Source organism: Carcharhinus amblyrhynchos, chromosome 7, assembly GCF_965287045.1.
Source record: "Carcharhinus amblyrhynchos chromosome 7, sCarAmb.v2.hapA, whole genome shotgun sequence".
NCBI classification, from domain to species: domain Eukaryota; kingdom Metazoa; phylum Chordata; class Chondrichthyes; order Carcharhiniformes; family Carcharhinidae; genus Carcharhinus; species Carcharhinus amblyrhynchos.
In genome coordinates, this window is record NC_137330.1 from 42,188,635 (window position 1) to 42,214,800 (window position 26,166).

Consider the following 26,166-nt stretch of genomic DNA (forward strand, 5'->3'; position numbering starts at 1 on the left):
CATCTCCACGGCATGACCAGTGGTGTGCCTCAGGGATCAGTGTTAGGTCCACTGTTATTTGTCATTTATATTAATGATTTGGATGAGAATGTAAGGGGCATGGTTAGTAAGTTTGCAGATGACACCAAGATTGGTGGCATAATGGACAGTGAAGAAAATTACCTCCAATTGCAACAGGGATTTGATCAATTGGTGGGTTGATGAATGGCAGATGGAGTTTAATTTAGACAAATGCAAGGTGATGCATTTTGTTAGATTGCAAGAGGGCAGGACTTAGTTAATGGTAGGGCATTGGGGAGAGTTACAGAACAAAGAGATCGAGGGTACATGTTCATAGCTCCTTGAAAGCGGAGTCACAGGTGGACAGAGTGGTGAAGAAGGCATTTGGCATGCTTGGTTTCATCAGTCAGAACATTAAATACAAGAGTTGGGACATCTTGTTGAACTTGTACAAGGCATTGGTAAGGCCACACTTGGAATATTGTGTAATTCTGGTCACCCTATTTTAGAAAGGATATTATTAAACTAGAAAGAGTGCAGAAAAGATTTATTAGGATGCTACCAGGACTTGATGGATTGATTTATATGGAGAGGCTGAATAGACTGGGACATTTTTCTCTGGAATGTAGGAGGCTGAAGGGTGACCTTATCGAGGTCTATAAAATAATGAGGGGCACAGACAAGGTAGATAGTCAGTATCTTTTCCCAAAGGTAGGGGAGTCTGAAACAAGAGAGCATAGACTTGAGAGGGGAGTGATACAAAAGTGTCCAAAGGGGCAATTTTTTCACACAGAGGGTGACGAGTGTCTGGAACAAGCTGCTAGAGGTAGTAGTAGAGGCGGGTACAATTTTATCTTTTAAAAAGCATTTAGATAGTTACGTAAGTACGATTGGTATAGAAGGATATGGGCCAAATGCAGGCAATTGGGATTAGCTTAGGGTTTTTTTTTAAAAAAAAGGCCAGCATGGACAAGTTGGGCCAAAGGGCCTGTATCCATGCTGTAAACCTCTATGATGGGATGCAATCCGCCTTGCAACAGGGAGAAATCTGTCTAATGATAGCAGTAATCAGCATTCAAAAGATCAGTTTTTCCAGGAACAAGTTGGGCAAGCATTTAGACAGAACGAAATTGCCCTATTAGTAGGAAACAACTTACCTAGATGATTGAGCGATCAGTGGAGGTATTCAATTTTTAAGAGTCCAGGATTTTGAAAGATGCAGACAGCCAAATAAAGAATTAAGAATCAAAAAGGAAGAATGGTATAATTGCCAGCACCCTCAGAAGCAGGCAGGACAGTTTACATCTAGTAGTTAAGAGGTGAGTTTATTTCTAACAGCCTGAGATCAGTCCACAACTCATAACGAGGAGGCTACACCAGCATCTAACTTCCAAAACAACGGTAGTGCAGAAACCTTTATGAAGGCAGTTTAAATATCTTTGCTGGACAATGAAAATATGTTTCCGAAACTTGATCCTCAGCATTGTACTGTGTGGTAACTAGAAGCTGGATTTGACTTAGATTTGTCTAATTTCAATGTTGTTTGGGAAGGGGGAAGTCTTAAGGAGTTCAGTGCTCGCAGATATGTTTTGGAACAAGGGGTAATTTCTACATAAACTGTGTGTTTAGTGATTCATGTACTTAATTGTAGATTTATTTGTGGCTTTTAATAATTGTTATACAATGATTGGACTACTTATTTTCACTGGGATTTCACATGACCCCTCACACTGTCTCCAAAAACAAAGCTATACACCACCTTAAACCGGTGTTCAAGTTGGGACACCCCCTGCAATGCTATAATGATTCGCTAAAATTAGAAACTGTAAATTGAAGAATATTTTGGGTTTCTAGTCTACTTCTTTTTAAAGCACCTTCAAATTTAGTTTGACCCATTTGTTACAGAATAATTTCCAGATAATACAACTACAGAAATATGACTAGCAGCAAAGTGAGTTGGTAATTAACATTATTGCTTCAGTTGAGGTAAGATTTTAATTGTGAATCATTTTAGACCTGCTGACTATTTAAACTTCATATTTTATTGTTTCCATAGACATTCTGATCTCAAAAGAGGTCAGCTGTTATAATGTATCTTGTCTTTATTAAGACACCTGACTGAGCGTGGTGGTGGTTAAATTAGATAAACTCGCGAGAAGCAACCCAGAGGACAAATATCTGTTTTTAATTACATTTGCATTTTTGCAAATATAGCAAGTTACAAAATTGGAACGAATGGAAGAACAGGATGCTATGTTCCTTTAGCTCTTCAATGCAGTGTTTCACAGGTGGGTTGTCAGGCAGTGAATTTGGATTTAAATTGTTAATGGAGATAAATGAAATCAAGCAAACTAAAATTAAGATCACTTCATAACATCAATACCAGAATGATCTCAGAAATTATTGAGATATCTAAATGGGAATGCTGGAGAGCTTTGCAATATGACTGATATCCAGACTGTTATGGCAGCTTAATATTTTGAACATGATTCATCTCCAAGACTGAGAATATGGGTTTAATATGTTTAAGAAGGACTAGACAGATACAACAAGTGGCAAGCTGTTCTGCTGGGAATACGTAGAGGCAGGCAGACTGGGTACTACATTATAAATTTCCAAATTAACTATTTGGTTAGTAGCAAAAACAGAAAATGCTAGCAAAACTCACCAGGTCTGACAGCTTCTGTGGGTAGAAAATAGAGGCAACATTCTGAGTCTGGATCACCCTTTGCCAGACTCAAAACATTGGCTCTATTCTTTCTCTACAGATGCCGTTAGGTCTGCTGAGTTTCTCAGCAGTTTCTGTCTTTGTTTCAGATTCCAGCATCCATAGTATTTTGCCTTTATTTGGTCAGTAGTATATAGTGAAAAGAAAGCAAATGGAACAGATGCAAATTGAGGAGGCTCAATCATTCTAGAATCAGGTTTAGTAAACATAATGTATTCCGACTGTTGTTAGGAAAGTCACATAATAAAGTTCAGAGCTTTGACTTGATGGTGAGTGTCACAAACTATTATAGAAACATTATTGCAGGAGCACAATAAAGTGAAGAAACGTCAATAGATATATAAATGAATCAAAATGCATTGGAGTAGCTTTTCCTTGAGGTGAAGGAATAGAAGCCAACATTTCAAATACCAAAAGTCAAATGCAAAAAAAAACTAACAGCAAATTATTTAATTTGAATACACAAGTACAAAATGACAGCTACAGCAGTTTTTCCTCAGTGTAAATTCTCATTTTTTCTAATTATGATGATTAAATTTCTTGGGTAGTTACTCTGTTTTTCATGTTAAAAACTAAGTTTGACCAATTTACACTTGGATCAAAAGGGACTGGATAAAACTTGAAGGGAATAAATTTATAAGGTTACGGGAAAAGAGCAGATTAATTGTATAGCTCTGCCAAAGATGCAGTAAAAATGTGATGGGTCTTCTTCTCGCTTTACAATTCTATGCTTTCACTGAAACATGTCTGAATATAAATTTCTAAATTATGCATCAGAACATTCCATCATAATCTATTAAAATCTATCAGGCTACATGATACCTAAATGGTATAGCAAACAAGTTCATCATTAAAATTTAATTAGCTTAAAACTACAGAACATACAACACTAAATCTTGAAAATTTACATGAACATATTACAAGAGATTCAAAGCAAATCAGTTTGAAATTATTTGGCTTAGATAACCCATATAATAAGTTATTGAAATTTACCTAAAGGACCAACTGGTTTATGCCTGAAGCGGCCCTGATCGTATGCTTCCGCTATTGCATCAAGTAACACAGGCATGTTTTCTCCAAATCGTTTCAATTGGTTTGTTCTACTAGCTTTCAGTTCTTTGAGGCGTTCCTTCCTGGATTCAGCAGACTGTTTCACGTCTTTTTCTTCTTCTCTAAGGATATACAGTAAGAGCCAATGTTACAGCTGCAACATGCATATACACAACTGAATACAAAATTAATAGTGTCACAGAAAAACAAATTTATTGAAAACGATTCCAAGTTTTAAAGTCATCTAATAAAATTATTGCTTCTTTATTGAACTTGCACATTTCTGCTTCTATTAACATACTGAACTTGAACAAATTGTCTGTTTTCTGTCCTGTGAAGGGAAAAGATTTACCAGGATTTAAAGAATAGCATATTCTATAAAGGGAATAAATTGGAATTCTTACGGAATGTGGGAAATCGTATACTGCAAAAATCAGAACATACACTCATGTATTTCTTCAACATAGATCGCGTGATCTTGGTTTCCTATTTTCAGCTGAGTACAGACAGCCAGTATGGATATGTAAAAGATAGATTATCGTAGAATCCCTACAGTGCAGAAGGAGGCCATTCAGCCCATCAAGCCTGCACTGACAACAATCCCACCCCGACCCTGTAATCCCACATATTTACCCTACTAATCTCCCGATACCAAAGGGCAATTTACCACGGCCAATCCATCCAACTTGTAGGTCTTTGGAATGTGGGAGGAAACCAGAGTACTTGAAAGAAATTCATGCAGACGTGGGGAGAACGTGCAAACTCCATACATCGATAGAGTCATAGAGCTTTACAGTATGCAATCTGGCCCTTTGGCCCAACTTGTCCGTGCTGCTCAGTTTTTACCATTAAGCTAGTCCAATCTTACCTATATAACTGTCTAAATACTTTTTAAAAAACTCAAAATTGTACCCGCTTCCACTATTACCTCTGGCAGCTCATTCCAGACAATCACCATCCTCTGTGTAAAAAAATTGCCCTTCTGGATCCTTTTGTATCTCTCCCCTCTCACCTTAAACCTATGCCCTCTAGTTTTAGGCTCCCCTACCTTCGGGAAAAGACTATCTACCTTATCTATATTTTATAGACCTTTACAAGATCACCCCAAAGCCTCCTTTAGTCCAGGGAAAAAAGTCCCAGTCTATCCAGCCTCTCCTTATAACTCAAACTATCAATTCCAGTAGCATCCCAGAAAATCTTATCTGCACTCTTTCTAGTTTAACAATATCCTTTCTAAAATAGGATGACCAGAACTGTGCATAGTCATCCAAGGCTGGAATTGAACCCAGGTCCCTGCCGCTGAAGCAGCAATGGTACTGTGACACGATGTTGGGACTTCAATTGTTCACTGTATTTATTAGCAACTTAGATGGAAGATCACCCAGCCAAACTGGCCGATGACACAAAAATAGGGGGCACAGTCAGCAATGTATATTAAAGTATAAAATTACCAAGTTACATTGCTAGATGAAGAGAATGGGCAAAAGTAAAGAAAATAAATTTTAAAATTGAGGTCATCCACTTTGGACCAATAGCCAGTTGCAATAGGTCCAAAGAATCTAGGGGCCCAGACACCTACATCAGTAAAGTGTCATGAACAGATCCAGAAGAGAATCAAAAAGGATTAATGGCCTTCATGTCTAGAGATTCTGAAGGTGAGTGGGTAGAAGCCATTTTGTAGCTATTTAAAACCCTGCTTATATCACATTATAAATATTTCTGGGTACCACTATTAAGATACGCAAGTCTTCGATGGAGCGCCATGCAATTTTCCAAATTTATAACTCAATGTTAAGGGTTAAATTATGACACACGATTACAAAAACTACAGTTTGTCAGTAATTTAGAAGGCTAAGGTGTGATTGGTCAAAGTTTTCAAGCTACCAAGAAAAGATAGGGGAGGGATGGCGGCTGGGAGTGGTGGGGAGGGAGGATGAGTGGAAACAGTTTCTGTCGCTTGGGCAGGGGCAAAAGCAAGCAATTGCAGCCAAACTTTCAGAAATTAGAAGAACTTCTATGTACAAAATGAAACACTCTTCTGCAAATAGCAGCTGATAGTAGATGAAATGCAAATTTTAAATCAGAGATTGATAAAGTCAATAACAAAAGGTATAAGTGGCATAGACGAGTATATAAAATTAGGTCACAGATCAGCTTTTTTTACTAAATTCATTCATTGGACATGGGCATCACTGGATTTGTTGCCCATGAGAGGAACTGGCTTGCTTAGCCAATTCAGAGGACAGTTTAGAGTCAACCACATTGCTGTGCTCTGAAGTCACATGTAGGTTATACTGGGCAAGGACGGCAGATTTCCTTCCCTAAAGGGCATCAAAGAACCAGATGGGTTTTTCTGACAATCAACAATGGTTTCATAGTCATCAGTAGATTCTTAATTCCAGTTATTTTTTATTCACTTTGAATTCCACCATCTGCTGTGGTGAGTTTTGAATCTGGATCCCCGGAAGATTAGCTGAGTTTCTGGATTAATAGTCCAGTGATAATATTACTAAGGCATCGCTCCCCTTATTGATTCGTGAAGTGGGTTTGAGAGACTGAAGGCATACTTATGCTTCTATTTGCAAGGCATTCTCTTGGAAATTTATTCCTGCCGCAAAACAATATACTTTGTCCCCAGACAACATGTACAATTGAGAATTTGTTTCCATTTATTTAGAAAACAGATTTCTGCCAATTCAAGTCTCATTAACTTTCCATAAATATTTAAGAGGACAGCTTAACAGTTTGATATCAAAACCTTAAGGATAACCTGCCAACAAGTCATAGTCATACACTACAGTCTTCAAGTGGATCTGCTTCCCAGTTAATTAAAAGACCAATGGGAATTTTCTAAAAGAAAATATATTTGTGTGAGACCTCCATTTGAATGATGCATGAGTTTTAGCCCTAAAACTAAAAATGTGACTTTTCTCCTCATTAAATAACATGCACAATATTTAGAAATTTGCTTCGCTTTTTCCTTCCAAGTTCCGAGATTTTCCATGATTCCAGATCTACTTAAGACCACAATGGAAATCTCGAAGCATCTTCTGTTAGCTCAACAGCACAAATTCAATTGTCAATGTAGCCACTCAACATTGCCCTTTTTACAAAGCATTATCATATGTGAATTTAAAATATGTTAAAGTTTCATATTTTCATAAATACATTTCTTTTGTGTTGCATATACTGATAAGTTGTCAATTGTATGCCTGAATTACAGACACAATGGGCCATTACTTCTTGGCTCCCCAGTGTTGCTTTTGGGGAGTAGTCCAAAGATGCACTCTTGAAATTCCCATATAAGGATTTACCCAGCAATTGTTCAGAAGGGATAACTTCCTCTGGACAATTGTGCTAGGCTGGGAATCATTCAAAAAAGTGATTTAAATCACTAACTTTGGATGGTTCTGCTAGTTTTACCCCTCAGAGTTTCTAAGGGAAAAGAACACTTCTAACTTCAGAGTAACTATTTTAAACACCAACAGTACAAAATATATACAGCAAGCTGAGTCTTAATTATCAGTTATTTAAGAATATCAGTTACTTAATAACTGTTGAACATTTTTACTGTCAATGATATTACAGGTGCTGATAACATTACATCTGAGTAGCTATTATCTGTACCAGTGACTTATCTCTACTCTAGTTACAAACCCAAGCTTATTCTGCTCATCTCTAGACTTGCTGATTGCATGTTGAAACTGTGCCAGCTGCTGGGAGATTGTGGCTTCTTGATCCTCCAGTGCTTTCAGTTGCTTTTGCAGACTACTAATTCTTTCTTGTCGCTCATTGCGGTCAGCCTCTGAACTTTGATTTACACTATTTTGTAGTAAAATTGAAGAATAAAGTTATTACAGGTGTTATGTTTGACAAGAGAAAAAAGTTACAGTAAATAAAGCACTGCTGGAATCAAGTAGAATTCTTTGCAAAAATTTGAAATATATACTATGGAAAACAATTGAAGTCAAGTACAAGATGGATTTATAGCTCAAATACAACAACTTGCATTTTGTAGTATCCTTAATATGGTAAAATATCCCAGTGTTATCAGGCAAAGTATAATGCTAAGCACACAAGGAGATGTTCGGACAAGTAATAAAAGGTTTAGTCAAAGAGGTAGGTTTTAAGGAACGTGAGGAGGTAAACTGGATAAAGGAGGAAGAGGGCAAGACCATACAGGGAGTTGAAAACAAAGATGAAAATTTTAAAATTGAGCATTGAATCAATTGACAATCAAGGTAGGCCAGCAAGCAAGTGGGTGAACAATATTTGTGCAAGTTAGTATAAAGGCAGCAAACTTTGGGTAAGCTTGTGTTTACAGAGGGTGCAAACTGGGATTCCAGCCAGAAGAGCATGGGAAAGTTAGAGCTGGATGTCACAAAGACACAGGTGAGCTTTCTAGTAGTGGATCTGTTGATGTAGGATGGATAAATGGAGGTGTTATGGGGAAGTAGGTGGATGAAGAAGAAAATGGATTAGAAAATCAGTTCAGGGGCAAATAGGACTTCAAGACAATAAAAGGCATCTGATTGATTCTTCAGCACAACATCTATCTCTCAGAATGGAACCTGCTCACAATTCTTCCAAAACAATACAAATAATGTTCTGACCTATTTCGCAGTTCTTCAATTCGTCTCTGTAACTGATCATGGTCTTTTTCAAGTTGTTTCAACTGTGTCCTGCAGCGGTGGAATGTGGCCTGCAAGCAAGTTCAAACAAATTTGGCTTAAAAAGCTGACTTTATTTTTGAAGAAGCGTAGGTGTGTAAATAATAAAACTGAAGTGCTAAAATTAAAAACCAGAAGAAGTGACATCTTAAATAAAGTAAGTCTCACAACACCAGGTTAAACTCCAACTGGTTTATTTGACACACTAGCTTTCGGAGCCTCAGGCTCGCTCTTCAGGTGAGTGAGAAGCTGTATTCACAAACAGCATATGAAGACACAAACTCAATTTACAAGATAATGGTTGGAATGCAAGTCTTTACAGGTAATCAACTCTTAAAAGGTACAGACAATGGGAGTGTAGCCATCCCCTACAGACAAGCCCTCCACACATACAGGATCTGCTCAGATGAGGAGGATCGCATAGACACCTACAGACGCTGAAAGATGCCCTCATAAGACAGGATATGGCGCTCGATTCATCGATCGACAGTTCCGATGTGCCACAGCGAAAAACCACATCAACCTCCTTAGAAGACAAAAACGGGACACAGCGGACAGAGTACCCTTTATCATTCAGTACTTCCCCAGAGCTGAGAAGCTACGACATCTTCCCCGGACTTTTCTATGAAGATAAGACTCATCGATGAAGACAAACATCTCGCCAAGGTCACCCCCACTTCTTGCCTTCAAACAACCGCACAAACAAACAGACCATTGTCCGCAGCAAACTACCCAACCTTCAGGAAAACAGCGACCACGACACCACAGCAACCTCTGTAAGATATGCCGGATCATTGACACGGATGCCATCATCTCACGTGAGAACACCTCCCACCAGGTACACGGTACATACTCTTGCACCTCGGCCAACGTTGTCTACCTGATACGCTGCAGGAAAGGATGCCCCAAGGCATGGTACACTGGGGAGACCATGCAGACACTACGACAATGAATGAATGAACACCGTTCAACAATCACCAGGCAGGAGTGCTCCTTTGCAGTCGGAGAACACTTCACATTCACAGGCATTCAGCCTCTGATCTTCGGGTAAGCGTTCTCCACGGCGACCTTCATGACACACAACAACGCAGAATCGCTGAGCAGAAACTGATAGCCAAGTTCCACATAAGGACGGCCTCAACTCGGATCTTGGTTCATTTCACACTACCTGTAACCCCCACAACTTGCCTGGGCTGGCAAAATCTCACTAACTGTCCTGGCTGGAGACAATACACATCTCTTCAACCTGTGCTTAACCTCCTCTCCACTCACACTGTCTGTTCCTTTAAGACTTGATTACCTGTAAAGACTCGCATTCCAACCATTTTCGTGTAAATTGAGTTTCTGTCTTTATATGCCCTGTTTGCGAACACAAGTCCTTACTCACCTGAAGATGGTGGTTGAGGCTGCAGAAGCTACTGCTGCCAAATAAACCTTTTGGACTTTAACCTGGTGTTGTGAGACTTCTTACTGTGATTACCCTAGTCCAACGCCGGCATCTCCACATCACATCTTAAATAGGCAGTAACCACAAAAGAACAATATTTTTCTATTAAACAGAAAAGATTAGTTGCTCAACTGTGCATAATAGGTCGATGTGATTGTTATTCTTAATAAGTCTAAGACCAAACTGAGAAAAGGGGTGGCAACACAAAACAGATAGTAAAATAAGGGAGTACAATTTTTAAAAATCCATTTCCTATCTCTATCACTGAAAGCCAATTCAGTGAACAACAGTTTGGAACATATTCCAATGCACTAAATCTGTATTTGAGATGAACCTGACGCCATTTTGTTTGAACTTTCGTAACATACTTTATATTATCCATTACTTGTATAAAACATCTACATGCTTCAGTATACTCCATTAAATTCACTGACCTCAGACTCTTTGCACATTTTGTTTTTTCTTTGTACATCATCTTTTAAAGCTGCACACTGCGGCCGTAACACTTGAGCCTCTTCTGTAATCTCCTGTAACTGATTCTGAACTGTCTTAAAATGTTCTTCTGCCGCATTGACTTTAGCCTGCAAGCAGGGGAATAAAAGCACAGATTTAATTTTATCTTAAGAGAAAAAAATAGAATTTTCAATAATTCAGTAGCAGCAACGTTTTAATGCTGACAATTGATTGTAGAAGCATAGAATGACAAAGTGCCTGAGGCAGCCAGTCGACCCACTGCCCTTGTGCTGGCCTTTCTGTAGAGTATACAATGAGTCTCATTTTTCTGCTCTTGTCCCATAGCCCTGCAAATTTATCACCTTCAATTATTATCCAAATTTGTTGACACTTGTAAATTTATTTAGAAAAACAGTAATTGCCCATGGAAATGAAGTAGTCCAAAATACCAACCCACCTGCCACTCCTCTACTTTCTGATCATATTTGACACTGCGAGTTTCTTCAGCTCTAATATGATCTTTTAGTGGTTGTATGCTCTTTTCAACTTCAATGACCTTACAATGCAAAATTAAAGAAATTTACATTAAACCTAGTCTTGAGTAATGTGACAGAATTAATCAATGACCTCAGAGTAAAGGCACCCCTTGGTAGCAGCGATCGCAATATCATTGAATTTTACATCCAGTTTGAAAGAGAGAAGAATGGGCCTAAGGCTACCATTTTAAACTTAAATGAGGACAGCCAAATGGGCATGAAAACTGAGCTGGATGAAGTGAACTAGGATACTAGGCTAGGGGATAGATCAATAGAGAAGCAATGACAGACATTTATGACTATATTTCAGAATAAGCATATTCCCACTGTAAATGAAAAAAATCTAAAGGAAGGAGCCACCATCCATCGTTAACTAAACAAGTTGAGGAAAGCATCAGACTTCAGAAAAAAATGATAACTGTGCAAAGATGAGTGTCAGAATGAAAAGAACAGAAGAAAATGACAAAGGTTAATCAGGAGAAAGAAATTCTCGAAATAAAGGAAGATAATTAGGAATATAAAAAGAAATAGCCTGAGTTTCTACAGATAATTAACCAGAGAAAAAGTAAAGTAAGCAATGGCCCTCTTGAAAGTGAGGATGGGGAGTTAATCATAGATAATAAGGAAATGACAGATGAAAGGAACAGATATTTTGCTTCTATATTCAATATAGAGGATGCAAGAAACATTCTAGTTTGTAAAGCAGGAGGTAGAGTGAAGAGAGGAACTTGATAAAACAGCAAGCAGTACTGAGCAAACTGATTGAGCTGCAAGCTGATAAGTCTCCAGGTCCTGATTAAGACTAGAGTTCTTTGAAGGAGTAACCATGTGCCGTGATTGAGGGGAATCTCTGGATGTACTAGACTTGGACGTCCAGAAAATATTTGATAAGGCACCACATCAAACGTTTTGGAAGAAATAAAAACTCATAGTGGCGTAACATATTAGCGTGGGTTGAAGATTAAAAGCAAAATACTGCTGATGCTGGAATCTGAAACAACAGAAAATGCTGGAAAATCTCAGCGAGTCTGACAGCATCTGTGGAGAGAGAACAGAGGTCTGACAAAGGGTCATCCAGACTCGAAACGTTGGCTCTATTCTCTCTCCACAGATGCTGTCAGGTCTGCTGAGATTTTCCAGCATTTTCTGGGTTGAAGATTGGCTGGCTAGCTGACAGAAAGGAGAGTACAGATAGATGAGTCTTTGACTGGCAGGATGTAACGAGCGGAGTCTCACAACAGTCTATAAATGGGCCTCAACATTCTGTAACTTACACCAATGACTTAGAAACGGTAATGAAGACATAGTAGCTAAATTTGCAGATGAAACAAAGATAGGTCGGAAAGTATGTTGTGAAGGTGACGTATGGAGTTTACAGATGGATATAGATGGGTTGAGCAAGTGGGCAAACATATGGTAGATGGGCGTATAATGTGGGAAAGCATGAAGTTGTTAAGGCAGGAGGAATAAAAAAAGTACTACTTTAATGGAGAATAACTTCAGAATGCTGACATGCAAAGGGATTTCTTGCACGAGTCATAAAAAAATTGTTCAGATGCATCATGTAGTCAAAAAGGCTAATGGAATGCCAGCCTTTATTACGAGATGAATTGAGCATTAAATTAAAAGGATGTTATTCTTCAGTTATACAAGGAATTGATGAGGACAAAGGCACAATTCTCCCCAAAAAATTTCAAGTGTTTTGCCCTTGGTGGGAAATTTGGTGAGAGTCCCAATTGGTGGGTCAGCATGATTGCCCTGCACCAACACAATCTTTTTTTTTGTACTTGAGGAGATTCACACAACAAAGAGATGTACGGGACCTAAAGATGCCATCATAGTCGGCGCCTGGAAGATTGGAGCATGTTTCTAAATGTTTTACTCCATTCTTAAAGTTACAAATCCAATGCTCAGAATGGACAGGTCAAACCCAAATCCATCTCCTTGCTTGCTTCAAAAACCAAATTCAAATTCCAACTGAATCCAATTCATGGTCCCCACAAGAGATACAAACAAGATCCAAGCTAACAAGATAATGCATCACATCTTGGATTTGATCTGAGGTTCAATCTTAGCCAAAGGGCCAAGAAACGGGTGCCCTGATCTCCAGAGAATTGGGCACTTCTGCCTCCTCCTCCCAATCCCTCCCATCAGTCACCCCCCCACCCCAATCAGCAGCCACCATTCCCCCTCCTATTTGGAGACCAGGAGTAATTACTGCTGGCTTCCCGCTGAGTTTAGAAGAGTGAGAGGTGGTGATTGAAGGAGATAATATCCTAAATACTATTCACAAGATGGACATTGAAAGGATTTCACCTCTTGTGGGTTAGTCCAGAACAAGAGAGCACTGTTTAAAATTAGGGGACACTCTTAAAGGACAGATGAGGAGAACATTTTTCTCCCAAAAGATTGTGCAGCTTTGGAGCTCTGTATCGGAAGATGATGGTAGATTGATTCCCTTGATTAACAAGAATCTTAGGTCATCAGGAGTAGATGGGGAATGTGGAATTCCATACAAACAGATCAACCATGATCATATTGAATGGCACAGCAGACTCAAATCGCCAAATACATTTCAGTATTTGTGTTCACAGTACGTAATGGAGAAATTGCAATATTGTCTCAGGGCATTTTTAAAATCATCGATCAAAAAAAGAGCATGCCATTCATTCCACCAAGAAGCAGCTCACCACCATCTTCTGAAGGGCAACCAGGGATGAGGAATAAATGCTGTTCTAGTCAGCGACACACATATCCCATTAATGACTTTTCAAAAAATTCCATCAGGACTGCATTGGTGGTTTGCCCCATATCGTCACTTATCTACACATCATATGTAATATTATTTTTTTCAAGCATTTAGCTAACTTAAAAAAACTTCAAGCCATGGTAGAACTTTTGCTTAATGCTCTTTTGAACTTGCCTCAAATCTATTCATTAAAGCAGAAGTCGTATTCTACTACCATTAAGATAGCAGCATACTAGTTGTCATTGATTGTAGCACAACTGTTCAGTGACAGACTAAATGGACACCGTAAAATGCACTGCCTAAAGAAAGTCACTGGATCAAAAGATCATCAATCCAGCAACATATCAGCACGAGCAGGCCTTTGCAAGGATCTTATGCTGTCATCAATGAAGCAAATTTGCTTCCCAGGCTATGCAGAGCTAAGTGTCCAACGAATAATGAGCCAAAAAGGTAGAAAGCATGAAGTTGGTCCATTAACGGACAAATACATTTCAATTACTATTACCTGCCCCATCCACCAATATCATTATCTGTTAACTATACCTGTGTGATAATTTATACAACAAAAAAATTGAAGTATAATTCTGACCCTGAGACACTTTTCCAAGATAAAATGTTATTTCATATTGCTCACCAACGCCCAGGCCATCTGATTCCTAAGTTGCTCCAGCTTGTCCTGTAGTTCATTCAGTGATGAAAGGCTTTTATACCGATCTTCCTTTTGCTTAACTTGATCTTTTAGCTCCGATAGATTCTTTTAAAAAGATTAAAATCATATGTGATACAAATCACAAAAGCTACTTACTAAAGCACATTCATTGAAGGTGCGTTTCCAATTCATCACACGTCAGGTCATTATTAATGGACTCGATCATAAATCAAAATGTATGCAAATGAAGTAATTTTTCAATAGTGCTCATTAATGTAGGACAAAAAATAATCTGCAATAGTATATAACACATTGAAACATGATGATGTAGATGCATTTAGGAACTGCAATTGCAAAGCTGATTTTGTCATATCAAACATTAAATTTGGCAGAGATTTTGTAGATGCTATTATACCGCTCTATATATTTTGTTCTATTTTTCTCAATAAAATATGTTATTGAAATATGAAAAAGTCAGGTAGCTTTAAACAAATTAAAAGTAACATTTGACAACCAAATTTGTAGGACAAATATTGAAATGATTTGGATGAGCGGTTATAAATCCGTAATTCATTAAAAAAGGACAATCGACATGGATTCAGAAAAAAGAGAATCTCATGCCTGACAAAAGCAAATTACTGCGGATGCTGGAATGTGAAACCAAAAGAGAAAATGCTAGAAAATCTCAGCAGGTCTGGCAGTATCTGTAAGGAGAGAGAAAAAAGCTGACATTTCAAATCCAGATGACACTTTGCCAAAGTTAAAAAGCATAGAACGTGCATTGTAGGATACAATTTCAATATTACAACCAGAGTCAACAAGATTAAACTTGTGGTTAACTCAGCCAACAAGTGGCAAATGCAATTCAAGTGTGTAAATGTCAGAAAATTATGAAATGAACAAATGACGAAAAAGGAGCAGAGTATGCTAAATGGAACAGTGGGACAAGCAAGCTGAAGAGGAAGAAATTGATTGATCAAGATACGAAAAGCGATCACTGTAACTATTATACGGCTGAAAAACAGATATTCCGACAGAAGAGCTTTTAAGTATTTCACTGTTGCCTTATTGAAGGGAATCATTCTTCAGTGAAAATGTGCATCAAGACATGAAAGGAAAAGAGGAATGAAAACCAATTACAATCACCAAGAAAAGATGGCAGAAAAAATATTAGAACTTCCTTTTAGGATCTTAAAGGAAGTGGCTGCTGAGATAGAGGCATTAGTTTTCATTTTCCAAAATTCCCTAGATTCTAGATTGGAGAATAGCAAATGAGGAAGACAGAAATCAGGAAACTATAGGCCTGTTAGCTTAACATTTGTCATATGGAAAATGCTGGAACGGAGATTGAGGGGGGACATGATAGAGGTATATAAGATACTGAAGGGAATAGACAAGAGTCAATAGTGAGAGACTGCTCCCTAGATTGGTTACAAATACAAGAGGACATGATTTAAGGGTGAGGGGGGAAGAGATATAATTTGGATATGAGAGGAAGGTTCTTTACACAGAGAGTTGTGGGGGTATGGAACGCGCTACCGAGTAGGGTGGTGGAGGCAGGAACGTTGGACTCGTTTAAGGTTCAGTTAGATAGGCACATGAGTGAAACGAGGATGGAGGGTTATGGTAGGGGTTATAAATAAGGGTTAGAACCTCGGGAGACACCGGAAAGGCAGGCTTGTGATTAACGTTTTTGTCTTTTATTCCGCAGGTGGAGGTCCACCTCGTTGTCAAACGAGGGGCATGCACACGGTGGGTCGTGCGTGGGCTACTCTTGGAGGTTCCGGTAGTGGCCTAGTACTTCGTGTCGGTGTGTGTGCTTGATCCTGGACCGGTAGACGGGCGCCGCAACAGCTCGGTGACTAGCACTGCTAGCTGTGCAGATACATGGATTTGGGCCTGTGTCTGTGGGAGTTTGTGCATTCTCCCTGTGGGTGCGTGGGTTTCCTCCAGGCGCTCCGGTTTCCTCCCACACCCCAAAGATGTGCTCTTAGGCTGATTGGTTTTACCAAATTGACACTATTCTCTCCTGAATCTGGCGAAGTCAGGGGTTCTATTCGTAGACACGCAGGGTAGAATAGGTGTAGGGTGATGCGGCGGCGCGGGCTTGTTGGGCCGAAGGGCCTGTTTCCCGTGCTGGGTTGTTCTTTGTTCTTTATTATTAAGGAATTATAGTGGGGCACTTACAAAATCTCAATGCAATCAGGCAAAACCAACTGTGAGAGGAAAATGGTATTTGATTAATTTAGAGTTCTTTGAGAAAGTAACAAGCAAATTGGATAAAAGAGGGAACCTGTGGATTTAGAGTAGATATCTAGAAATCAATTTGACAAAGTGCTGACCTTGGTTACTACACAAAATAGGTCCATTGGACTCTCTTCTCCAGAAAATTGTGGAGGCTGGGTCATTGGTTATTTTTAAAGATTCTTGATTGACAAGGAAGTGAAAGCTTATAGTAGTTTGGAAGGAAACGTATTTGAAGCCATGATCGTGTCCAATCATGGAGCAGGTTGAGCAGCCAAATGATCTACTCTTGCTCTTAAATGAAACAGAGCTGCAAATGCACAAATTAAGGAAACGGCTTAATTATGGTGGCAAAGAGGAATCCTACTTTACTTACCCAACTAAAAACCAGAAACAAAACCAAAAACACTGAAAACACTCAGCTGAACAGCAAATCACAAGGCAGCTGACATTTCAAACTTAAATCATTGTTCAGTTGAATCAACAGACTGGTGTTTTCTTGACAGATGCTATCTGACTTGCTGTCTCCTGCATTTTCATTAAGTTCATTTCACTTTGACAGCACAACTGGTAAACTTTAATAACAAATCAGTAGTATCAGGAACTTAACTCTGAAGACTGGTTGAATCTTTACTAATTTTTTAATTTCTCTCCCTTCCCCGACCTTTCCCCAAATCTACACAGCTAAGCTTTACAAGAACAGTGGAATTGTATCACCAGGATTTCCTTCCACATTCCAAAAGACGTACTGATTAGGTGCATTGGCCATGCTAAATTCTCCCTCACTGGTTTTTAGCAGCTCGTTATAGGACATGAATCCTGTACAGTTGGAGTCTCCTTCTCTGCCATCTTCTGAATGACTCCTCAGGCTGATGGATGGATGGCAAGGTCCTGGCCCTGGCCTACGGCGGCTCTGGCGGCCTAATGCAGTCTCTGGCCAAAGTTGGCCTTACCACGAGCAGACACCACAGTGTGGTGACTGGGGGATTTTCACAGTAACTTCATTGCAGTGTTAATGTGAGCCTACTTGTGAACCAGTAAATAAACTAAACTAAATATTCCTCACTCAAATTAAATCAAATTTAATATAAAATCTACCAAGTATATTGCATAGATCGCTGGATTGCTTAGCCACTTGTAGCTGCCAGTATAATTACTTAAAACAGATGGACAGGATTCACACCAACAAAATGCAATTCTAGATCAATAGAAAGAAACTGCTCATTTAGGCAAAATACATTCAATTATTGGATGGAATAGAGGCGTCTCATCATTTAAGAAACAATTAACAGAAAGGTCAAAGGAGTAATTAAGAACCAGAGCAAAAATGTAGTTATATTTGAATCACAGAACATTTAATAGAACAAAGGGAGCCATACACACTTTCACTTACTTCATCCTGTTTTTCAATTTTCTCATTTGTTAGTGCCTTCGTCTGCATGATATAGGAATAATCGTCTCGCATTTGTTCTAGTTGAGTAGCTTTCATAAAAAACTGTAGAAAAAAACATGGTTGGTTTCCACAAATTTGAATTAATGCTTTGATTGCTGAAAATGTTTGTTATAGGCAGGAAAAAAAATGACTTGCTTTATATTTCAAACTATCATATTACCGCTACGCACACAACAAAAACTTACCTTATATTTATCTGCTTCACTTTTTGATTGCAAAAAATGTTTGCTCATTTCTTGCGTTAAGATTGACACTGGGTTGTCCACCTGTAAGGAAATAGGATTGTATTACTAAAATGGCCATCTACATCTCATTATTAATTTTGTCAATTTTGCCAAATAATTTTGTATCAGTATGATGAACCTTGCTGAACTGCTTCCAATGCAGTTCTAAAGAATACCCTTCTTTAAACAAGGAAACTAAAACTATATAGTATGCCAAGTATAATTTCACTAATAATCTATACAGTTGTAGCAAGACTTCCATATTTTCATACTTCATCCACCAGTTAACAAAGATGAAAATTCCATTTATCTTCAATATCTGTATCTGCAAATGAACATTTTGCGATTCATGTACAACAAAACTCAAATGCCTCTGCACTGAAATATTCTGCATTTTAAATAAATAATATCCTTTTAAATAACATCCTGGTTTCCTGTTCTTCCTGAGATGGAAAACATACATGTGAACATGGAACTTAGAAACAAAGGTAGGCCAATCGGCCTCTCTAACTTGCTCCACAATTCAGTTAGGTTATGACTAATCTCATTCTGGTCTTAACTCCACTGTCCTGTCTGCATCCTATAATCCTCGACTCCCTTGTGTATCAGAAATCTATTCAACTCAACCTTGAATGTATTTAATGACCCAACCTCCACTGTTTTCATGGGGAAGAGAATTCCACATACCAATGGGCCTCAGAAACAAATTCTTCTCATCTCCATCCTAAAAGGGAGATCACTTACTTTAAAACTGTGTCCTCTAATTCTAGTCTCCCCCACAAGAGGCACCATCTTCGCAATATACACCTTACTAAGTCCCTAAGGATTTTATGTTTCAAAAAGATAGTCTTTCATTCTTGGTCAAGCTCTTTAATGAAGTAATAGGTGGGTGAAGGTAGTGCAGTTGACGTTGTGAAGTAAAATCCACATGTGAATGGAGAGAGCACTGATACAAAATTGGTACAGGAAAAAAAGCAGAGATTATTAGGGAACAGGGAGAGATACACAGTAATATTTCCCAGGGTTGCTCGTATTTGGACTACTGCTCTTGGATGTGCAAGTCATCGTTTCGAAGTTTGCAGATAATACAAAACTTGTAAATATGATAAATAATGAAGATATTAATGGGGACTTAAGGGGGAGCAGATTTAGGACTGAGTTGAGGAGGAACTTCTTCACCTAAAGGATTGTGAATCTGTGGAATTCCCTGCCCAGTGAAGCAGCTGAAGCTATCTCATGGAATGTTTTTAAGGCAACAGTAGATAGATTTTTGAACAGTAAAGAAATTAAGGGCTATGATGAGCGGGTGAAGCGGAGCTTGAGCCCACGAAAAGATCAGCTATGATCTTATTGACTGACGGAGCTGGCACAAGGGGCCAAATGGCCTACTCCTGCTCCTAGTTCTTATGACTTGGCAGTTAAGAGTAATTTAATGTAGAAATGTACGAGGTATAACATCTTGGTACTAAGACTGGGGAGACAAAATATGAACAAAACTGTAAAATCTTAAAGTGCAGAAACAGAGATAAGGGATGTACACATAAATCTTTGCAGGTGGTAGGACAAGTTGAGAAGATTGTTAAAGATGCATGGGGACTTTTGGTTTTGGAACAGAGAACAATCAGTGCAGGATGATGCTGGCATACATCTTTTGATCATTTATTGAATGATACAAGTACCTGAAGTCAACACACTGGGTGCCTTTTTACACATGCTCAAGTAAAATCTATAAATAACACCCTAAAATCATAGAATCCCTACAGTGCAGGAGGCTATTCGGCCCATTGAGTCTGCACTGACCACAATCCTACCCAGGCTCTATCCCTGTAACCCCATGTATTTACCCTGCTAACCCTCCTAACACTAGGATTAACTTATCATGGCCAATCAACCTAACCTGCACATCTTTGGACTAGACCTGTATACACTGACAACTGACACACCATTACCAGTTAAGCTAAATGGCTATCTAAAAAGGGAGAAAAGGATAAACTTGGAAGCCTCAACACAATTAGCCTAAATCTGTTTTAATTAACTTCTTCATGCTCTTTGATGAAGTAATAGGTAAAAGTTCAAAAACGGGTATAAAATCCGCCAACCACCAAATGGCTAGTCCATTTATCCTCAATCATGGGGAGGGCAGAGTAGATAGGGAAATCTGTGCCCACTGGTGGCATAATCAAGAACAAGAGAGTACAGATTTAAGGTAACTGGTAAAGAAAGGAAAGGAGGTACGAGTAAAATGTTATTCACATAGAAAGCGGTTGGGATCTGGAATGCACTGAGTGTGTACTGAAAGCAGGTTCAATTGAGACATTCAAGAGACAATTTGATTATCAGTAAAACAGGGTTTCCAGTTTATATACATCTGAAGTATGGCAACCCAACATGGTTTTATGCTGTGTTATGCTCATCATATGATCTGATCTTAGTAACACGTGCAAAATCGATAAGGGACAAAACATATGGCATTAGGCAGTGATGGAGGACATCATGGCTAAACAATTACTCTCTCTCTCCCCTACCCTCCCCCATCTTCTTTTAACTGAGACCTTCTCTGCTTCTTCCCCCACCCCCTCCCCAACCACCAAAGCCTGCTTTGCTTCCCCCACACCTCCAGGGCCTACTCTGTTTCCCATCTACATTTACGTAAAGCTTTCCATGACCACCAGATGTCTCAAAGTGTGCCGAGCAACTCCCACAAACACTAATGTAATAGTGACTAGACTATTTGTTTTGGGATGTTGATCGAGAGATATAAATTGGTCTGGACACTAGAGACAATAACCCTGCTCTTCTCCAAAATAATGCAACGGGATCTTCTACGCCCACCTGATGAGCAGACATGTCTCACTCAAATGATAGCACCTCCAAACATACAGTAAAGTATCAGATTTGATTTCCTTGTTACTGTGTGGAAGTGGGATTTGAGCTCAGAACCATCTGATTCAAAGATGAGAACACTGCCAACTGAGCCATCGCTGACACTATTGGTGTTCTAAATAGCATCTCTCTCCTTTGGATTTCTATGTTCAACCTCAACCCAACGCATGTTGACTACCATTTGGTTTTCTAACCTTCCGGATATACATTGTTTGAAATCCTCAGTATACCAATATTATGTCAAAACCAGCACACAAGACTAACTAAGTGGCAGGGAGAACGCAGAAGCTATTAGAAAACAAAGATAAGCAACAAGGCAAAAATAAATCAACCGACTAGGTATATGCATTCATATAGGGGGATATGCTCATACCTAAGGGGCATGTTGCATTTTTGTGTGCATGCATACATCAGCATTAGCAACAAATGCTACATTTCAGTCCTGCAAAATTTTGTGATTTCATGTAAAGCTAGAAAAGCTGTCAGGTCCATTTTAAGGTTACAATATAATAACCAAAAGAAGCTCTTGCAAATCATTCCATTATTTTTAATCTGTAAGAAGAACATTTCATCCAATGTTGGAGACAGTATGGTCAAACCTGTGGTGAGAAGATAATGGTGTGGCAGCAACTGCTGAGTTAAAACAAGATTTAATTCGAACTGCTCAATTCATTTGGGACAATTAGCTTCATCAGGAGGAAACAGGAGACATCTGGGGTATATCCTCTAACATTCTGAATTTAATTAGCCGACTCAGCTGTTACCAGTCTTGAAACAATAAACAGTAATTTGACTCATCTAGCTGTACAGAACCGCTCAGTATTTACATTACTTTAAGACAACCTTTCCTGTTGTGTTCATTGTATATTTATACAACCAGTTCATGCAGCAGCAATTCTTAGGCTATGAAAGGTATCGTTTTCATAATGCAAAGCAGATGTTGGAGCAGTGGAACAACAAACAACTTGCGCAGTTTAATAAATTTTATGTACTACAGCTTCCCCAAATAGCTGGAGGCAGTGTACGGAATTATGGGGAAGGAGGGTACAAGCAGAGAAATTAAATAGAATTATTCTCTCAATTACAATGCTTCCAGATCATGAACAAAACCATGTTAGAAAAGTCCTCTTTCTCACCCATTTTGGATCTCTGACTTAGAGAAACATCCCAAGAACATTGCAAATTTGGCACTGAGCCACAAAACAAAATATTAGGACAGGCAATGGATTAATGCTATCTGTTTTAAGGAATGACTTAAAGGAGATGACAGAATTCAACAGTATCTTGTATTTATCCCACACCTGTAAAGTAGTAAAATATCCCAAGTCACTTCACAGTAACGTTATCAAACTAAATCAAGTCATACTGCCATATTAAAGCAAATGATTGAAACTTGTTTTAAGGAGTCGCTTGAATAAGAACAAGGCAGCAAGGTGGAGAAATTTATGGAAGAAACCCCAGAGCTAGAGTCTCAGAAACCAAAGGCATAGCTTACCAGTGGAGTAATTAAAATTGGTAATGTTATGAATCTAGATTTGGAAGAGTATTGAGCTTGCAGAGGGTTCTAAAATTGGGAAGGTGAAAGGTTAATAATCACACAAATTTAAAAATCACATTAGCTACTAGACTCAGTCACACAAGGAAAGCTATGAGAAAAACCACCAGGTCATGATTAAAGCAGACCCAAATAAACATCAAGGACCATAAAACTCCCAAGTTACAAGGGAGGCTTTAGTCACACAGTATGCACACGAGTATTCAATTGAACAATGTGCAGATGCAGCTCATGTGTGTCCATTAGATCAAGGAACAATGGGAGAGGTTAAAGCTTAAAGTTTATTTATTAGTCTCACAAGTAGGCTTACAATAACAGATGACATGGGAAGTTGACTATCATTGGTCAGACATATAGCTATCATATTCGTGTCTGGAAGATATAGATGGTAAAGAAAAACACTTGTTGATGATATTATTATTAGGTAGATATGCACAAGTTGTATGTGGACAACCATACCCTTATATAAATCTAATCAATAGTTTCAGTGAACATAGATAACTTATACACAAAGATATATCTCTGATTGATACATGTTATTTACTTGTAATCAAATCAGGAAGCACATCTGCTTGTGTAACTCTGTATTCAGTGCTCTGGGCCACGCCACCAGCTGGTGTGCTAGAGCCCTTGCTAAAGCTCATAAATAAAAGCTGATGTTAAAACTCTGAAATTCTTCGCCTGGTCACTTGAAGGTAACAAAGTCTATAAGCAGCTGACCACCAGCAGCCCCACAACAGGCAATTACAGAGATAATGATGTCAAGACATGAAGGGACTTGGAAAGAAAGGAGGAGAACTTTAAAGTTTTGAGATTGAGCCAATACAGGTCAGCAAGCATATGTGATGGATACAGGCAGAAGAATTTTGGGTGAGTTCAAGTATCGGGAAATTGTAAGTTGGAGATCAGCATTGCAACATTCAAGTCTAAAAGGCATGGGTGAGTGTTTTTTACACAAACGGAAATAAGAGGTCTGGGGGATGGAGCAGATATATGCTCAGAAGTTAATCTCTATACCAAATAGGAGACTAAGACTACAAACAATCTCAGTTAACATGGAGAGGGATAGATTCAGTGGCTAAGAACATAAGAAATAGGAGCAGGAGTAGGCCATCTAGCCCTTCGAGCCTGCCCCGCCATTCAATAAGATCATGGCTGATCTGTCGTGGCTCAGTTCCACTTTCCCACCCTCTCCCCATAACCCTTAATCCCCTCTCTTATCAAAAACCCATCAACCCGCGTCTTAAAAATATTTAGCGAGGCAGCCTCCACCACTTCAACGGGCAGAGAATTCCAGAGATTCACCACCCTTTGAGTGAAGAAGTTCCTCCTCAACTCCGTTCTAAACCGCCCCCCCCTTTATCTTGAGGCTGTGCCCCCTAGTCCTACTGTCTTTTTTGAGCGGGAAGAGTCTCTCCACCTCTATCCTATCCATCCCATTCATCATCTTATACGTCTCAATGAGATCTCCCCTCATTCTTCTAAACTCTAACGAGTACAAGCCTAGTTTATTCAACCTCTCCTCATAGCTCAACCCCCTCAACTCCGGTATTAGCCTAGTAAACCTCCTCTGCACTCCCTCCAAGGCCAAAATATCTTTGCGCAGGTGCGGCGCCCAAAACTGCACACACTACTCCAGCTGCGGCCTCACCAATGCCCTATACAGCTGCAGCAAGACCTCCCTACTTTTATATTCAATCCCCCTCGCTATGAAGGCCAGCATCCCATTTGCCTTCCTGACCACCTGCTGCACCTGCAAGCTGGGTTTTTGCGACTCATGCACAAGGACCCCGAGGTCCCTCTGCACCGTCGCCTGCTGCAGTTTTTCGCCACGTAAGTAATAGTCCTTCCTACCATTCTTCCTACCAAAGTGGACCACCTCACACTTGCCAACATTCAATTCCATTTACCATTTCCTGGCCCATTTGCCCAGCCTATCTAGATCCTTCTGCAGACTCTCCACACCCTCCGCACAATTTGCCGTTCCCCCAATCTTGGTGTCATCAGCAAATTTCGACACCCTACACTCGGTTCCCTCCTCCAGATCATCTATATAAATGGTAAAAAGCTGAGGCCCCAGCACCAACCCCTGGGGCACTCCACTAGTCACCATCCACCAATCCGAATAGCACCCGTTGACCCCCACTCTCTGCCTCCTATTTGACAACCAATCCTCTATCCATGCTAACACCCTACCCCCAACTCCATGTCCCTCGACCTTCTGCAATAACCTCTTGTGAGATACTTTGTCAAATGCCTTCTGAAAATCCAGAAAGACCACATCCACCGGCTCTCCTCTATCCACCGCCCTAGACACAGCTAAGGAGTTGAGTTTGAGGTAGGAACCAAAGGAAATGGTTTCAGACTTTCCCATTTTTGACTGGAGGGAGTTTCTGCTCACTGTATGTTGTGAAAAATCATTAACAATGAAGGGATTGAGAGAGGTGGTAGTGAGGTAGTGCTGGATGTCAGTGTACATGTGGAACTTGACATTATACTTCCAGATGATTTCACCAAGGCACAATAAGTAATCAAGGTATTGCGTGCAAGAAAAGATATACATTTAACAAAAAAATTCAAGATTTTAACGTCAAAGCTCACAAATACAGCCAGACGAACATTTGTCCAGTATAGAATTATAAAACTAAATGCATTTTAGTTAAGTTTGAAATTGTTAGCATAGATCAGCAAGTACAAATCTTTTTCTACTAGCTGTCCTAGCAACATTATAATCAATAAAAAAAAGTCTATTCAGTTCTGTCACCTCCTCAGAATGATAATGATGTGCTCTAGGGTTCATGAAAGTGATACCCAAGATCTCATGTTGGCCTTTTCAAACACATACAAATGGAATATACAACAATGCTGTGAAGTTGGCTAGGGTTATAGTACTCAACTTTGATGACTGTGTCATCTGATTATCTGATTCCATATCATCAGACAGAAAAACCATGTGTTCATTTATGCACAGCAAGAAGTCTCACAACACCAGGTTAAAGTCCAACAGGTTTATTTGGTAGCACAAGCCGCAAGCTTTTGGAGCACTGCCCTTGCATCAGGTGAATGGAAATTGCGTTCACAAACAGGGCATATATAGGCTCAAACTCAATTTACAAGATAATGGTTGGAATGTGAGTCTTTACAGGTAATCAAGTCTTAAAGGTACAGACAATGTGAGTGGAGAGAAGGTTAAGGGCAGTTTGCAGTGTCGATGGTAGCCATGTTGTGGAGATGCCAGTGTTGGACTGGGGTAAGCACAGAAACTCCCATAACTCCCACTCACATGATGAAGGGGCAATGCTTCAAAAGCTTGTGGCTTGTGCTACCAAATAAATCTGTTGGACTTTAATCTGGCATTGAGAGACTTCTTACTATGCTTACCCCAGTCCAACGTCGGCATCTCCACTTCATTTATACAAACACTGATGGGAAAAACATACTTGAATATTGAATTGGTCCAATATTGTATTGAGTTCTTCTTTCTTTGTGGAAACTAGGTGCCCTACAGAAAAGAAACATAAATTG

General features: G+C 39.3%; 1 protein-coding gene across 4 annotated transcripts in view; it reads right to left on the reverse strand.

The window, feature by feature from the left end:
- The window catches only part of LOC145344898 (structural maintenance of chromosomes protein 6-like), a 92,651-nt gene that overhangs the window by 46,075 nt on the left and 20,410 nt on the right, over positions 1–26,166 (reverse strand). For 3 of the 4 annotated variants that reach the window (XR_013887002.1, XM_080192189.1, XM_080192190.1), the window contains exons 6-14: positions 26,082–26,143; positions 18,165–18,245; positions 17,920–18,021; positions 14,268–14,387; positions 10,806–10,904; positions 10,330–10,476; positions 8,392–8,480; positions 7,436–7,600; positions 3,722–3,900 (exon numbers count right to left, since the gene is read on the reverse strand). Coding sequence is in view for 3 of the 4 variants with exons in the window: in XM_080192189.1 (XP_080048315.1) it covers positions 3,722–3,900; positions 7,436–7,600; positions 8,392–8,480; positions 10,330–10,476; positions 10,806–10,904; positions 14,268–14,387; positions 17,920–18,021; positions 18,165–18,245; positions 26,082–26,143 (1,044 nt within the window). In the remaining variant the exon portion in view is untranslated. The remainder of the gene's footprint in view (positions 1–3,721; positions 3,901–7,435; positions 7,601–8,391; positions 8,481–10,329; positions 10,477–10,805; positions 10,905–14,267; positions 14,388–17,919; positions 18,022–18,164; positions 18,246–26,081; positions 26,144–26,166) is intronic. The other variant, XM_080192191.1, reaches the window with a different exon arrangement.